We start from the raw sequence: 15,938 nt of genomic DNA, 5'->3' as shown, positions 1-15,938 counted from the left end.
TTGGCTTTCTGTATCTAACAGGGGCATGCCTTTAATCAAACAGAGAGACCCTGATGTTACATACAGGCACACTGAGGGATGAAGAACAGATGCAATGGAGTCTGTTTTCAGATTTCCATAACAAGTGTGTGTCAGGAGCTGGCAGCTATGAAGACATGTGGCATATGCTGGGTATGTCTGTGCCGTGCCCTGCCCAGGAAGCTGTTTCTTTCGTGGGAGCTCCTCTGATGAGTTGCAGACACCGGTAATGGACAGAGCTGCTGTCTTGGGGATGCAGAGGAAGCTCACCTTGACCTTTCCTCCTTGCGGGCTCAAAATTGCTGGTGCTGCACTGCGGCAGGCAGTCCAAGCAAGGAGTTGCCCACAAAGGCGCAGTTCCTCAGCACAAGGCTGATCCCAGGAAAGGCGTGGTGGCAGGAGGGTGGTTCCCATCCACTGGGTCATACCAGCGATTCACAGCTGGGCATTTTCCTCCTGTGCCCAGCCCAACAGCCTCAGTCCTGCAACAGCTTGTGTTTTACAGTTGAGCTCTCCGAACATAGGTGAACAAAGAGAGTCCCAGCTGCTGCACGAGCACGCAGCTCGCACAGATCATAGTCGTGGGCCCACTCCACGTTGCCCCACCGTTGAATCTGAGGGAGAGGAGGAACACGAGTCAGTTCAGAACTGATACGTAGAGCTGCTCAGCAACTCTCAGCCTCCCTTTTCATGTTTGTGAAACACAGGTAACCCCCAGGAGCTGTGCTGATCACTGACTACAGGGGTAGGGAGATATCCAGATGAGTTCGGTGGAAGGACATGCTTCATCTGTACAGGGTCTAAGGCAAAGCCCCTCAAGGGGAGGATGAAAAGATTCCCATCAACTTCAGCCACTTTCAGGTCAGTGAGAGCTTCACACCAGGCCAGTTTCCAGCAAGCAAGTTATTAGCTTGGTGTCTACCAAGACCTCCGGGCTGGATAACCCACAGCAAGAGAAGCCAGCCATGACTTTGCACAGCAGATTAGAGAAGGGAAAAAACCAGCCATCTGGGTTCTGCAAAAAGAAACTGGCAGCCCCGGGAGCGCTCTGGGCTGTTTTGCCCATGATGTTGCTCTACAGCAGTGCATCCAAACTCTCTCAAATGGGGAGACTCGGAGAGCGGAACCTCTCCTGCAATAGCAGGCGCTTCCCTTGCCAGTTATTTGTGGTGGGAGATGCATTTGTCATGCTGAGATTATTGCTATTTGAATTATAGGGCTGTTCTGTAACATCATTTACCTGGTATTCTTCCTCCAGGCGAGACAGAAGCACGGCTTTCTCTACTGTAATGTGCCTGTCAATCAGACCCATGGACAGAATCAGAGATTTCAGCTGGGTGATTACATATTCTATACCTGGGAAGGAATAACCCAAAACAAACAAGATTTATGGTTATTTTCTGCAGCGTTACAGCGGCATCTTCACAGTCTCTGAAGAGACGGTCGGGGCGTGGTACCTCCTCAGGGACAGTGATACCTCCCACTTGCATCTGGGCACTTTAGCATCAGATCTGCAGTTAACAGCAGACACAAAGCGCTGTTCTGGCCACTGTCACTGCAGCAACAAAGGCTATGCCTTGGAAACTGCCTCCTTTCATTCTGCCACAAACCTGCCCTGTGCAAAGGGGAGGGATACCCACCATCCAGGCCTGAGTATTCTGGACCTCAGCTGAAAGTCTAGGGTGAGAGGGACTTGTATACTGTTGGGTGATAAAAGAGCTGTCCACATCTATAAACACTCCTAGAAGAACACTGTGCGTGGTGTGTGTGACGGGCTGCGCCCTGGAGAGCTGTGTCAGCAAAATACTCAGCTAGTAAATAGAGTTCTTTCCTACCATACCACCAGCTACTGGCTTGCAAGACACCCCTCTTCAGGGGAGGAAAGAAAGCGCCTGGTGGCTGAGGGGCCAGAGCAAATCCCACAGACATGCACATCTGGAAAGAGGAGAAAGAAAGGAGGGCTCATAACTCTGAGCTGCTGAGTTCAGCTCAAGCTGACAAGAAATGGAGGTGCCTGTGCATGGACAGGGTCTAAGGAAGGAACTGAAGTCAGACTCGTCCTGCACTACCAGTCTAGGCCAGACCTTGAATTTCAAGTCTAAAGCTGACCAGCTGCCCAGAGGCTGCCCTTCCCCAGGGGACACACATGCCTTTCCCTTCCACCCTGCCTACCCATATAACAAACCATGATGTAAAGATATTCTTTGATGAATCATTTCTTTTCAGGGGTAATGGGAAGGCTTTGCAGTTCCTGTCGCAGGAATCCTGTCCCGGATACCTTTCCCTAGCTGCTCAGCTAATGTCTTCTGTGGGTTTCAACATCTGCTGCTCATTCAAGTCTTGCATTTGAGGACTTCAGCAAAACAAACATTACTTCATCTGTTTATCTTAGGTATCATTCGGCAGTATAAGGCAAGATCAAGTGGACTATAAGGGTGAAAGAGTGAGGAGAGTGCACAAAACTAGGGACACTCAGAGTACTAAACCTCACTTCTTTTCCTGGTAACGAAGCCAGGACTAAGTTATTAGCAAGTTTGGCATTAAAGAAGTTATTAGCACTAGGGTAGAGCAAACAGCTCGCACGTCAGCACAGTCAGGCCCCGAACACTAACACCACTAAAGGGAGAGTCCCTACCCTTAAATACAGCTAAGGGACTGGCCTGCAGATTTAAAACACAAATCTCAACACTCCAATTATCTCAGTGTATCAGCAGGAGAGGGAAAACATTACAGTCACTTTTCTGCCCCGTGGAGAGGAAGCACGTCCCCCACTGGCACAGCCTGAGCAGAGGGCTGCCCGGCCCAGTCTCTCTCACCTTGCAGGGCCCACATGTTGTAAGATGCCAGATGGCTGACAAAGGTTTCCTTGGTGCTGGCTGGGATGTTTGGCCCCAGGATGCTGGTCGAGGAGCCAATTGCCACATTGTACCTGGAACAATCACCCAGCCCCTTAGAAAAGCACAGAGCTTGTGAACCTTGCAGCTCTGTCGGTCACAAGCACTAGAGCTCCTGGCCTCAGCAGGGCAGGACATAAGCAGACAGAAACATCTTTGACCTCTTACCTTTCCTCAGCCCAGGTGACAACGGGATCCCATTCATTCTTCTGCAGCTCTGCCAAGGCAGCTGGCTCCTCCACACGGTAGCTGGGACATTGCAGAACAAAACCACACTGGATGTTCACTCCCAGGCTGCCAGACAACTCCCTGCCAGGCTGGGGCACACCTCTGGGAAGGAAGCTGCCCCCCACCAGACCCCAGCGAGGGGAACAAGGGCCTGCTGTCCACCCAGGCACCAGCAGCAGTGACTGGGAACAATCCCCCTACTCATCACCAAATTCAGAGCTTTCTGTTGTTCCAGGAGGGGCAGTTTTATCTTACTACCAAACTGAGCAGCAAACTGTGAACAGATAATTGCAGGTAGCCAGCCACAGGACGCAGCAAGCTTTAGCTGTTAGAGCAGGGGACATATCCCACTGGAACTCTTTATATGGGGCCACTCCTCCTGCCTCGCCTTGCTCAGCAGCTCAGCTCGGCACTCGCCACAGCCAGCCTGACCAAAGGCAGATGGGGGTGCCCTGTTCCCCTGTCCTCACAGGAGCTGAGCAGCTGCCAGTGAACACCTCAGAGGTTGGAACCGTGAGACAGGAGCTTGGGCATGAGCAGGCTTGATCCTACAGCCCACAGGGACTAAGGGCATTTTGCTAGTGGTACAGGAATCTGAGCTGCCTGTAGTGGCACAGGAGTACCAGGGACTGGGCTGACAGATTCCCACAGGCCTTTCAAAGATGTTTACTTTTCCCCAAGGAGATCTTAATTTCCTGCTGCTCCTGCCCTTGCCCAGCACGGAGGTGTCCAAAACAGAGTTCAACAGAGGACTAGATCCCCATTCTCCCCCATACCTATGCCCTTCGGGTGCACAGACTTCCACTAGGTTGGCAGGTGTAGGACTGGCCTAAACTAATCCAAACCCTCAGGCCAAAACCAAAGCCATGCCACGACTGAGTTGTAGCAGACATTTTCCCTCTCTTCCCGCAATCACCCTTCCAAAAACCACACTGCAACAAGACAACCTCGCCTCTGTGCCAGTGGGGCCCCCATATCATACCAGACAGTGTCAGTCTCCAGGAACTTCACAGCTGCACGGATCAGCTGCATTTTGTTTCGCTGCGTGGGATTGTCCAGTGCCGTGTTGCACAGCGTGGTCTGTGGGATAAAGGCAGTTTAAACCACTGCTATTCAAGTCTTGGGGAAGCAGCAGCTTCCATTGTACAAGGCCAAGAAGAAGCAGAGGAATTTAGGGCAGGCAGAGAACCGAGGAATGCAGGTAAAAGGGATGCAGGGCCAGAACATGGCTCACATAATAGGAAACTCCTCACTGGTTTCAGAAGCCTTGGGAGCAGTCCCATCAAGCACTGGGGAGAGGGCTCACAGACTGCTCCAGAGCTCACCCCATTTTCTCCTGCCTCCTGCTATCCCCTTCCCAAGTCCCCTGGTGACACAGATTCCCCCTCAGACAGTATGTAACTGCCCTCATAACCACAAGGTTCTCCCCAGTGCCCAGCCAAAGTCCCGACCTCTTGTCCCCAATTCCATGGGCTTAAGGACAATCTGCTCCATCCGTGTTCTGTGTTTGGAGACTGTTTTCATGTCTACATGGTCACCCCAGTTTTAGACTAAGCCATGCCAATTCTACTGCAAGTACTCAGGAGAGCTGGCAGAGGCAAGATGCAGAAGGAAGCGTTCTCAGAAGATGCCCCCGTCTCAACACCCTGGCGCAAGGCTTTACACCCCAAAGCAGTTCCCAGCCCCAAAGCGGTTCTCAGCCCTTGCTCTGGAATCCATTCTGCCAGCTGGCAAAGCTCTTGCCAGGTGACAGTGGCCTGGCAAACACATCTTTAACCCCTGGCATTTTGATTGCCTGTCTTTAATCCTGATTTCCTTGCCCTGACTGCTCCCAACAAACTGCCTTCTGCCCCGCCGAGGTCTGGGTGTCCCAAGCTGCTGTGCTCACCAGGTGCATAGTGTAGAACTTGATGGTGTCTTTCTGGGAGTCCCACTCTGTTGCCACTGCGATGGCCAAGGCCTCACTGGGAACAGTGAAGAGCTTGGCCTGAGGTGTTTTCAGCTTCCGGTGGTCCAGGTTTATTTCAAAGCCTCCTGGGGAATCAGAGTATAAATCCTGGGGGATCAAAGAGGAGTAGGCACTAAGGAACAACAGACAACCCCACAGTGGGAGCAGATTTGGAGCCAATGCTGACAGCAGCAAGGGACCAGGGATACTTGAGTTTCCCACCGTCACCATCATTTTGATATATTTTTTCCCCCAAAAGGTCTTGGAAGCTGTTTCCCACCACACAGTTTCACTGTAGATGAGCAAAGGGCACAGCAGGCTGGTGACAAATACCCCACTTGCACAGCCTGGGTTGCGGGTGGGCTGCGCTCTCGCTGAAGCGGCGCAGGGTGATAACACCCCTCCTGGGGTGTCCTGGCGGCCGTACTCACCTTCTCCTTGTGAGATGCTCACGTTCTGGTAAAACCGCTTCCTCTCTGGGGGCAAAAACAGAGCCATTCAGAAGGCAGTCAGAGGAGGTTCAGCTGCTTCCTGCGCTCCCCATCAAAGCCCAGAACAGACAGAGCCCTCGGTGCTGTCAAGGTGGCCTGACCACAAAAATCCCTCCCACTCATCTTCAGCTTCCAAGCACTGCACCGTTTCAGCAACCTCCACTCAACCAGGGAAGCACCATGAAACCAGTGAAAAAAAAGAGTGTTGCTGTGCGTAACCGACAAGTGCACTGGAGTGGCTTGACTTTGCTTCCACCGACCCAGGCTGGGCTATCAGCTCCCTTCGAGCTGGCCTGCAGCGAGTTTCTGCAGAGCCTGGCAGGGGTGGTTTCCCAAGCAGACCTGGCCCAGCACTTCTTCCCAGCCTGGTAGAGGAGTTTCACTCTGGGCTCAATCTTTCAAGATTTTCCCACTGCAGTCACCTTTGACAAATAATCCCTGAACCGTCTTGGCTAGCTCTCTCTCCCTGCTTGCTCTCAAAGCAACAAGAAAAATAACAGAGCTGGGTTAGAGGCAGGGCAAGGCCCCAGCGACCTCCCTGCCCACCCCCACCACCGACAAACCCACCCAGAGCCAGCCCACCTGCTCTCCCTCAGTGCATCTTGCTCGTTCTCTGCTTTGAACTGCAGCTGATGCACTGGCTGGAAGAACCACAGCTGCCAGAGAATGCAGGGACGCTGTTCCCTTTGCTGAGACTGCCCATGGGGGCAGGTTTATTGCAGGCACATATGGTGACAGCTGGATGGTGTTGGGGACATGTCACACACACTGCAGCGTGCCACTGAGTCACCAGGGGAAGTATCACCTCCCTGCAGCCACCTCCAGTGCATGCATCCGTCTCCAGCTTGGGAATTCACCTGCTCCACCAGCAAGGTGAGCTCAAGGGAACTGCAGGTGTCTGTTCTAAGAGCAGCCTCCTTTCCTACAGCACTGCTTCATGAGCTCCCAACACCTGAGAGCCGAATTACACATGTTGCAAAAGCTTGTATCTCTCATGCAAGGCAGGAAGAATCTGCAAGCCGTTCCCCTGAAGACAGCAATCGATTGTAAACCCCGAACCCTTAAATCTACCTTGTGAAGCGTGAAGAGAGCAGGCCAGGCTGCAGGTCTGTTATTCTATGCCAAAAACCCCCACTTTCCCGCTGGGAAAACGGAACAGGATTTGCTCAGGCTCAGCAACCTGCAAGCTTCGGGGCCTCAGAAAATGCCGTGCTGCTGAGGCACAGTTCTGAAAAGATTAATATCTGCGTACCCCGGAAGAGTCCTGAGTCATGTCAGTGGGCTCCCCACACCCCACGATGAGTCACTGCAACTCCATAGCCCCACCTCAGACAGAACGAAGCTATTTTACTGCCCTCGAACCCACACGTTTCCAGCAAAATCTACTGGGGGGTGGGGGGACACACATGGCCCAGAATGTGCCTCAACCACCCGGGCTAGGTACCATCCTCCCCCAAAATCACTAAAAACCCAACCAAAACGCAAAAGCAAAGTGGTGCACTGAGGACTTGGCCGTGCTGCCAGCGAATCCCCCCTCTGACCCCCGGTTAATGTCAGGGGAAGGGGGCAGCACCCGCTCACCCCACGAAAGGGAGCCCTGGCCCCATGGGGGTTCCGCCCCGCCGCGGTAGGGGTGGAGGCGTTTGACCGTTTCCCGTATTTCCACCGACGCTGGGGTCGCCGCACCCAGCCCTCCCCCTACCCGAGGTGACCTTGACGGGGCTGGAGAGGCCCCGGGCGGCCCGGCGCTCCCTCACCTGCAGGTGGGGCGTAGCTCCGGCCCCCGCCCGGCCCCACCGGGCCGCCCCCGCCGACAGCGGGAGGCAGTCGGGGGAGGCCGGCGGTCAGGGAGCGGCCTCGCAGCAGCCGGTAACAGCCGCGCCACATCGCGGCGAAGGGACGAGAAGGAACAACCGCCGCCTCCCTCCCGCCTCATGGGCGCCGCCATGTTGCGGCGGCAGCGGCCAATCCGCGCTGCGAACGCGTTTTGACCCTTCAGCCGTCCCGTCCTCTTTGTGGTGTGAAAAAAACCACTACATTTCCCAGCAGGCCCCGCGGCAGCGCCTACCGGGAGGAAGCGCGTGCCCCGCTCCCGCGGCCAATCGGTGCCAGGAACCGCCTCTCACGCAGCACCCGCGAGGGCCAATGGGAGGGCGCGGAGGCGCTGCCGGGAGGCCCTGAGGCAGCGGTGGCGGCGGCGGCGGCGGCGGCCTCGGCGTGCGGGAGCGGAGCGGAGCGGGCCGCGCCCCCGGCCCCGCCCGGCCCCGGCCACGCTGGCGCCCGGGGACCCACCCGAGATGCCGGTGAGAAGCGAACGGTGCCGTGCGGGTGGAGCGGCGGGATCGGCCTCTTCGTCACCCTCCGGAGCGGCCGCCAGTAGCCTGGTACCGCCGCCCCCCATCAACACGGCGCAGCCCGGCGTAGCCACCTCGCTGCTTTACAGCGGCGCCAAGTTCCGCGGGCAGCAGCGCAGCAAGGGCAATGCCTACGAGGTGGAGGTCGTCATGCAGGTGAGGGCCGCGGTTCCCCCGCCTTATCCCCCCCGTTCCCTCAGGCCCTGGTTACCGCCCCCCTCCCCCCCGTTCCCTCAGGCCCTGGTTGCTCCCCACGCCCCGGCTCGGTGCCTGCCCTCCCCCGTCCCCTCCGAGCCCAGATGTTGTGCTTCCCCCCACCCCTCAATTCCTACCCTTGAGCCCCAGTGAGGCCTGTGACCGAGATGGGGGAGGTCCCTTTCCCTCAGTCCCAGCGTCCCTGTTCCTCTCTGTCCTGGTGGGGTGTGACCGGGGTGGCGGAGGCCTCGGGGGAACCCTTCCTCTCAGGCCCCGAAAGGGCCACGGTCCTCCCTGCCCCTGTTCCCTTCGTGATTTCCCTGGTTCCATCAAGCCCGGTAACGGCTGTGAGTCCTCAGCTTCTGGAGGGATCTCTGTGCGCTTTCCCTTCCTTCCAGGATCAGGGGAAAAGACCCTGTCCTCTTCCCCTCAGGCCCCAGGAGAGAATTCTTTTCTTCAGGGCCACCTCCTTGTTCCCTTCCCGTCAAACCCTGAGGAGGACCTGCGGTGCTCAAGCCTCCCCCCCACCCCTCTTTGCCCCCTTCCCCTTGGGCCTGGCAAGGTTCATAACCTGGCACCCCTTCCCCATTCTCTTCTGGCTCTGGAGTGGCCAGGCACCTCCGTGCCACAGGGTGGAAGAGTTAGAGCCTGGCTTAAAGTGGGTGGTGTCCTGGGAAGTCCCTACCAGCAGGACAGCCTGTATTTCAGGCTTGGCTGGAGATCAGCAGGGATCCAGGTCCTGGTCCCTGGTTGGCAGAGCATGGCGTGGTTGGAGCTGGGACTCAGGGTTCCCCTGTCCCTGGAGTGTTGGAGGCTCCCCTGGGCTGAGCAGGGAGCCTAGGGCGAAGCATGGTGGTTTGTCAGTGTCAGGAATGCAGCCAGACAGCTGTAGTGCCCAGCTGTGCTGGGGAATCGCTACGCTGGCTGGCTTGTGCGGCTTTCCCATTCCTCCCTGCAGTCATTGTCACCCTGCATGCTTTATTTTTAGTCCTAGGCATTGGCACGATCGCTTTGGGCAGAGCTGGTGAGGTGTGGAGTCATTAGTACGCAGGCAAGCCAGACATCTGATACACGCTTTCCTATAGAGCACCCTGCGAGTCACAGCTTTGTTCCCCGTTTGGTGGCATGGGATCTGGGGACTGTGACTGAGCTTGTAGGAAGCGCAGTGATGAAGCTTGACGTGCGTGCTGACGTTGTGGAGTAGTGTCGGAGCCCCAGGGTCAGCAGATGGGGTGGCGTTTGAACAGGACCGTCTGTTTTCACATACGGTCCTCTGCTTGTCAAGAGCACAAGCGTACCTGGTGCGGTTTGCCGTGGTGGGGACATCCTATGGCTGATCGGCCTCACTGCATGCTGCCTTCTCGCAGGGGGCTGGCTGTGCCTTTGTGCTAAAAATGCTGCTGTTCTGTTCTGCGTGTGTCAGCTGAGAAGAGGTGGCTGCCTGCTCTCCCTGTGCTGAGTGCAGAGAAATGTCACTTTGATCACAGGTGGGGAAGATCCATCCTATCACAGTTGATGTTTGCACTTCCCCAAATAACTTGCTTCTTGCTTTGAAAACTGATCTGGAGATGTCAGAGGGAAAAGCTTGGAAAATCCCCTGGTTTTAAAGGTGCTTGGAACAGACGCAGCCCCCTGCCTAGCTTCTGCACAGCAGAAGCAGCGAGATGCAGCCCCGTAGCTCAAAAGAAGGGTGGCATAAAAGCATTAGATCTGGGAGAAAGGCCTCTTTCAAAACACACGAGGCATCGTCTGGCTTCTGAGCAGGCTTTGGCGTGGGGCTGTGCGGTGCTAGGCAGAGTACGCGTAGCATGTTAGGCGTCGGTCAGGCCTGTTAAATAAGCAGATGGCGAAGCTCAGGGCCGTGCTTTCTTCCTCTAGCATGAATTATCTCCAGTAAATAGATGCTTTTACTCTTCCCTCACCTGAATGCTAGTTTGTGACTGGGAAATGTGGGGGCTGGGAGTGTGGGTGATTCTGCCAGTGGCTCTCACTTGGAGAAAATTGTGAGTCTGCTTCCTTCTGGGTGGAGGGGGGTGTGTGTGTTGCTTCCTGTTAGAGATCTCTGGACAGAGGGTGTTGCCTGAGTGTGATGGAGCTGGAAGCAGGGGGCTTTTGTCAGGCCTGGGACTTGGGGGCCATCAGAGGTGAGCCAGGCACCTGTAAATGATCTTTCCGAGTGGTTCCCAGCCATGGGGAAAGGCTGCCAGTGTGAGTGTTGGGCAGTAAGCTGGACAGTCTGCACCAGTTGAAGCTGACATTAGCCTTGGAGGTGTTAGAAACTGCTTTGGATTAATTGAGTGCCTTCATGCCTATGCTTATGGTTGGACTTTGCACTCTCTTCTAGCATGTGGATATGGAAAACTCCTATCTCTGTGGATACTTGAAGATTAAAGGCCTTACAGAGGTGAGTGTTAACTGCAAAGCAACAAGAAAAGGTGCTGTGTAAAGGGTTTTCTTTTTCCTGGTTGGGTGGAAGAAGATGCCGTGAGAAATAGGAAGTGGAACAGATGGTAAATTTGACCACTACGGAGTTTAATAGCTTCAGTCTGTTGTTGTTGGCATTTTGAACAAGTACGATGGGCCTCAATGGGAGTCCTGAACAAGGGAAGCTTACCTGGCATCCCTTAAGGTCTGAGCAGAACCAAATCTGACTCTGCGGTTAGCTTTAGGCTCTCTGCCAGTGGTGGCGTATTGCTGAAAGAAAATAAATCAGGACCCAAACAGTCAGGTCTTCACATGCTTCATTCCCTGTCTGTCCTCTAAGATCTGCTCGTGGTGTCGGACAGTTGGTGAGAGCTGTCTCCCAGGGGTGGTTCTCTCAGCTGCAGCACACCGTATGTCTGTCATGACACGGGAGCGCTTGGAGAAGCTCACTCACCCCAGCTGAGCCTGCTATTCCTTGCCTGCGTTCTCCTAATCCGGTGCCAGTGCGAAGCTGAGGAGGAGCACCTTCTCTCCTGGTGGGGTGGCTTCATCCAGCCCTTGGGGCTCTGTAGCAGTCACACAGCAACCGCTGGGTATCCGCTGGGGAGTGATGCGGGCTGTAAGTCGTCACTTATGGTCATCCAGCTGGGAGCTTCCCCGATGTCCAGCCTCGACATGGCTCCTTCTAATTTATGAAGTGAATAGAGAGGCAGAGAGAGGCTGGAATAAGGGAGTGGAGGCTGTGTGTGTGTACGAGTCAGACTTTAAGAGGCGTGGGGGAGGACGAGTCAGCATGCCGCTTGGTGGGACTGGAGCACCGGCCTCAGATTGCCCAGAGCTCTTGCTGTGAGATGCTGCTTTTTGCTGAGCATGTGCACATCTGTCTGCGTTTGAGATTCTGTCTCTAGGTGACAAGTCTTCTGACCTCTTGTTCGTCTTTCTCCTCTCCTAGGAGTACCCAACCCTCACCACTTTCTTTGAAGGGGAAATAATCAGTAAAAAACACCCTTTCTTAACGCGCAAGTGGGATGCCGATGAAGATGTGGATCGTAAACACTGGGTAAATAAATCAGGGGGGCAGATGCAGTCCTGGCTGAGCAGCTGTTTTGTAGGTGAGGTGCAGCATGTGTCCATGCAAGACCTGTCAGAAAGACCTGGAAACCTCTCCTTTTTGGGTGTCTCCCTCCTTCTCTCATTGCAGTCTTTGCAACTAGAGATCCCTTCAGCAGGCTGATGGCTGTGATCCATGAGAAGGGCATCTTTGCTTTCCACTTGCTGGCCCTGGGGTTGGAAGGGAGCAGGAGCAATTCCTGTCTCTTGACCCCCTAGAACACACTCCTTATTTTGAAGACTTGTTGCAAAATGGAGTGGAGAAGGGGAGAGGTGCTTCTCCAGCACAGGTGGGGCGGTTGGTACCTGCGTCTCAGCCACCTCAGCCCTCTGCTTGGGTCAGGGTGTGTCTGCCACTGTGCCCTGGCTCAGTGCCACAGCAGCCAGCTGATTGCCTCCCCGCCTTGACCTTTGCTGTTGTTTGCCAGACTTTGATGTTTATTATGTTTCTGTCAAAATACCTTCCTCTGGAAGTGTAGGAGCTTCTCCGGCCAGGCTGGATATGGCTGTGGATGTCTGGCAGTCCTCTGTGTTCCCTTGTGCTAGTCCTGGGGTGTGCGTTTAGTGCTGCTCCAGGGAAAGACTGGCTCCTTCGGTGATGAGGTCCTGTTCCACGACAGTTCTTCCCTCCTAAATAGCAGCTGGCACTAGTGAGTTCTACTCCTGAAATAAACATCCTGGGTTTTTTCTTTTTTGTTTCAGGGGAAGTTCCAGGCTTTTTACCAGTATGCAAAATCATTTAACTCTGATGACTTTGATTATGAGGATCTGAAAAATGGGGACTATGTCTTCATGAGATGGAAGGTAAAGTCTGCACATCTCCTTCTCTGATGAGCTGCTTACAAGTGACTGATAGAAGCTGGTGGTGCCTGAAAGCTTTTTCAGCTACGCTGGTTTAATAAAAGATCTGACCCTACCAACCTCGTAACCCACCATACTTGCAAATTCCAGTGTGACTCCTGTCTAGCCAGCTAATTGCATCCTTAAGGGCTGCAGTCACAGCTAAAAACACAACAGGAAAATCTTGCTTGGTGGTGCTCCAGAGGATGAGAGAATTGGTGTCTTCGGTCCCTGTGCAGGGCCTGTGTGTTTCATGCAGACTGGCCAGTCTGCACCTCTCTGCTCTTCAGCTGCATCGGTTCCTCCCTCTTTACACAAGCTTTGTGCAGCTGTGGTGGGAGGAAATCACAGAATCAAGGTTTGGGTTGGAAGGGACCTTTAAAGATTATCTAGTGCATGCCCCCTCCCCTGGTATGGGCAGGGACATCTGCTTGCTCAAAGCCCCATCTAGCCTAGCCTTGAGCACTTCCAGGGATGGGGCATCCACAACTTCTCAGGGCAGCCTGTGCCATTGTCTCACCACCCTCATACTAAATAATTTTTTGCTTATATTTAATCTAAAGCTACCCTCTTTTAGTTTAAAACCATCACCCCATCTCCTATCACTACAGGCCCTGGTAAAAAGTCTCTCTCCATCTTCCTTGTAAGTACTTCCTTCCCCCTGTAAGTACTGAAAAGCTGCAATAAGGTGTCCTCAGAGCCTTCTCTTCATCATCAGGCAGCTCCAATTCCTGATTTTTTGCAATTGGCTTCTGGTTTGCAGTGGGCAGGTGTTGAATTGAAACTGATCTCGTACACTCTTAAAACTGGTTCTGTTCTCAGTCGTCTGCTTCCTTGTAAGATGCCTGCAGCGGTAGGTGGTGAAAGAACACAGTGGGCTCTGTGGTCTGGGCTGCTGCAAGTGCAGGGAATGCTCAGCCAGGAATGCCTTCATGTGAATGGGCACCAGCATTCAGTTTGGGAGGGCAGATTGAGGTGTGGGGGGTTAGTATTTGACTGACATTTTAAAATATGGTCTGCGTTTTCTGTGCAGGAGCAGTTCCTAGTCCCAGATCACACTATCAAAGACATCAGCGGTGCTTCCTTTGCTGGTTTCTATTACATCTGTTTCCAGAAGTCAGCAGCATCTATAGAGGGCTATTACTACCATAGGAGTTCGGAATGGTAAGGAAGCTTCTGTCCTCCTGCAGGCTGAAGGGTGGCTCCTCAAACCAAACAGTGACTCCTCTTCTGCTTGTCCGCAGCCTTGGGAGTGTCCAGGCGGTGCTTCTCTGGGCTGGGAAGGAGGCTCAGCCTGACAGTTGGACCTCAGGGCAGAAGGGAGGCCACGCGTGCTGTTCTTGGCCAGAGCAGGCCAGTGCAGCCCATTCGTGTGGTATAAAGTGCTGCCCTTTTTGCATGGCTGGGGATAATCGGGCTTGTAACGTGGCACAGGGGAGGTATGAGGTCTGGAGCTGTGCTGTGGCCCTGGTCTCCAGCCCAAATGCTCACAGGGCTCTTGCTCCTGCCCTTCCATGGGGACAGGCAAGTGTAAGGCAGCCTGGCCTCATGTGCAGGGCTGTGCTCCCACAGTTTGTGCTTTGCTCAGTGATTCAAGCTTTGAGCCTTTCCATGCCTTGGCCCTTCAGAGGATGTCGGAGGGGCCTTCAAGAAGGAGCTCAGTGCTTTCTCACATATAACAGCTTCCTTTTACACAGAAATCTTGTTAGGCTGGTGCTTTGTAGTCCACAGACCTTGGGTGTTGCTGTAAGATACAAGGAACAGTCAAAGTTAGTTAGTTGGTTTCTTGTTAAAGCTGTGTGACAAGTAGCTATGGAGAGCTCTTTTTCTTCTGACAGCCTTGGGTATTTGTCACGCACAGCAAGCGAATCCATAGGGTGGCTGGAAGCTCTCAGGGGGAGGGAAGGTACCTGGGAGGCTTTCAGATGAATCCCCTTGAGCTAAGCTTTGAAAGACCTGGGTGTAATTTGCAGTTGTAACAAACACCGTTTGAACCATGAAAGTTGTTGAACTTCAAAAGGTGTCCAAAAACCACAGTTAGCCCACCTTGAATGTGGCCTGGCTGCGGGTAGCTCAGAGGTACGGGAATGGAAGTGAGGAACGATGCTGAGACCTCACAGGGTTTTGGCACCCGGGGTGAGTGGGTGTTGGGTGCCTGAACACCTCTGAGGCTTGACTCTGTGACATAAAGGGGAAGAGGAAAGCCAGCCACCAGGATGTCTGCTCTGGGACCTGCCAAGCAGGAGCCGTTAGTGCTAGGGGGGTTGTGTTGCTCTGTGTCATCCTCTTGTCTGTCTTCTCCCTCTCTCCCAGGTATCAGTCATTGAATTTAACTCACGTTCCTGAGCACAGCGCTCCTATCTACGAATTCCGATGACAGCTGTCCAGAACTGATACTGCACAGAAGCAAACCGGGCAGGAGAGCATGGCCTGCCAGGAGAACTGTGTCCCTGTCGGAGCACGGGAATGCACGCTTCTCTCCTGCCCCTCGGACTTGCGAGAGAGAGCCTGAATGTTAATCCACCCAGCCCAAGGAGTGTGGCTGCTGGAGCTTGATTCTCCCTCCTGTTGAGTGGCGATTTGATCTTTAATCTGGTTTTAAGCTACCTTTAAATGCACTTTCTTATTGCACAGCTAGTTTCTCTATCACTGAAATTCCTCCCGGCTCTCCTCTGGAAGCTGTTTCTCAGTAGCTGGAATCAGTGGTCTGTCCTCTGAGTAATAAGAAAATATAAGCTTGGTGCTTATATTTTCATTGTTACAGCCTGATATGGGTTGAAATCGCCAGGACTCAGGTTTGTTGCCCAGATTGCTAGCTCTGATGCTCCCAGAGCCGGGTCCCGTGTGTGAGGCTCTGCTCAGCAGAGAGCTGCGCAGCCGCAGAGTCTGTCAGGGGAGCGTTGGCTGAGACAGATGAGGCTTGAACAAGCCTTTGCTTTGCACTGGCTAACCTGGTTAGCCGGAGGAGCTGCAGATCTTTCAGGAACGCTGGCCCTGTGGAGCTGGGAGCTGTTCCGGTGTCTGGATACGCCACTGGGAATTAATTTGATGTACGGACTTCCAGGCTCTCAGTAAAGTGGATCTGAACCCTGCTTATAGGTGTATATTTGCTCTTTACTTAAGTTAAGGGTAAAAAAGGAAAAAAAAAAAAAACAAAAAAGACTTTTATTAAAAAAAATATTTTTATGGTTCCTTTTCTGAAGGACCCTATGGCAAATGCACAAGTACTCGATACATTTTACCGTTTTCACATTGAAAACCGGGAATGTCTGCGTTTAGTTTTTATATACGTGTATGTAATCAGCTAGCCGCTTTGGGAAAGTAATCGGAGTGCAAGTGTCGAGCAGCGTCGCAGAGACAGCTCTGCGTCTGTTCAGCATTTGGACTCGCTCTTCATGCTTCACCAACACCACTGCTTGATACCTTTTTACAAGGA

At 53.7% G+C, this 15,938-nt stretch overlaps 2 protein-coding genes across 2 annotated transcripts; one reads left to right on the top strand and one right to left on the bottom strand.

Moving 5' to 3' along the window:
• On the bottom strand, positions 1-7,616 carry ATPAF2 (ATP synthase mitochondrial F1 complex assembly factor 2). Its single transcript, XM_075104744.1, has 8 exons — positions 7,337-7,616; positions 5,520-5,564; positions 5,029-5,174; positions 4,123-4,220; positions 3,081-3,161; positions 2,835-2,947; positions 1,259-1,374; positions 1-632 (listed from the first exon to the last, which is right to left on the bottom strand). The coding sequence occupies exons 1-8, from the start codon at positions 7,464-7,466 to the stop codon at positions 495-497; spliced, it is 867 nt and encodes a 288-aa protein (XP_074960845.1). The 5' UTR covers positions 7,467-7,616; the 3' UTR covers positions 1-494.
• Positions 7,617-7,731: 115 nt separating this feature from the next.
• Positions 7,732-15,596, top strand: GID4 (GID complex subunit 4 homolog). Its single transcript, XM_075104741.1, has 6 exons — positions 7,732-8,089; positions 10,473-10,532; positions 11,505-11,612; positions 12,365-12,466; positions 13,536-13,666; positions 14,816-15,596. Exons 1-6 carry the CDS (start codon positions 7,877-7,879, stop codon positions 14,877-14,879), a joined length of 678 nt encoding a protein of 225 aa, XP_074960842.1. The 5' UTR covers positions 7,732-7,876; the 3' UTR covers positions 14,880-15,596.
• Positions 15,597-15,938: the final 342 nt, after the last annotated feature.

This window comes from Phalacrocorax aristotelis, chromosome 10 (assembly GCF_949628215.1).
Source record: "Phalacrocorax aristotelis chromosome 10, bGulAri2.1, whole genome shotgun sequence".
Lineage (NCBI taxonomy): Eukaryota > Metazoa > Chordata > Aves > Suliformes > Phalacrocoracidae > Phalacrocorax > Phalacrocorax aristotelis.
This window is presented reverse-complemented; position numbering and strand designations above follow the sequence as displayed.

What these genes read in the sequence shown, in the direction of transcription:
- ATPAF2 (XM_075104744.1), bottom strand. Translation starts at nt 7,466, where the DNA reads ATGTGGCGCGGCTGTTACCGGCTGCTGCGAGGCCGCTCCCTGACCGCC. An exon ending in GAGCTACGCCCCACCTGCAG is followed by an intron (nt 5,565 to 7,336) that starts GTGAGGGAGCGC and finishes TTTTGCCCCCAG; the next exon opens with AGAGGAAGCGGTTTTACCAG. An exon ending in CAACATGTGGGCCCTGCAAG is followed by an intron (nt 1,375 to 2,834) that starts GTGAGAGAGACT and finishes ATTCCTTCCCAG; the next exon opens with GTATAGAATATGTAATCACC.
- GID4 (XM_075104741.1), top strand. Translation starts at nt 7,877, where the DNA reads ATGCCGGTGAGAAGCGAACGGTGCCGTGCGGGTGGAGCGGCGGGATCG. An exon ending in AGGTGGAGGTCGTCATGCAG is followed by an intron (nt 8,090 to 10,472) that starts GTGAGGGCCGCG and finishes ACTCTCTTCTAG; the next exon opens with CATGTGGATATGGAAAACTC. An exon ending in AGATTAAAGGCCTTACAGAG is followed by an intron (nt 10,533 to 11,504) that starts GTGAGTGTTAAC and finishes CTCCTCTCCTAG; the next exon opens with GAGTACCCAACCCTCACCAC.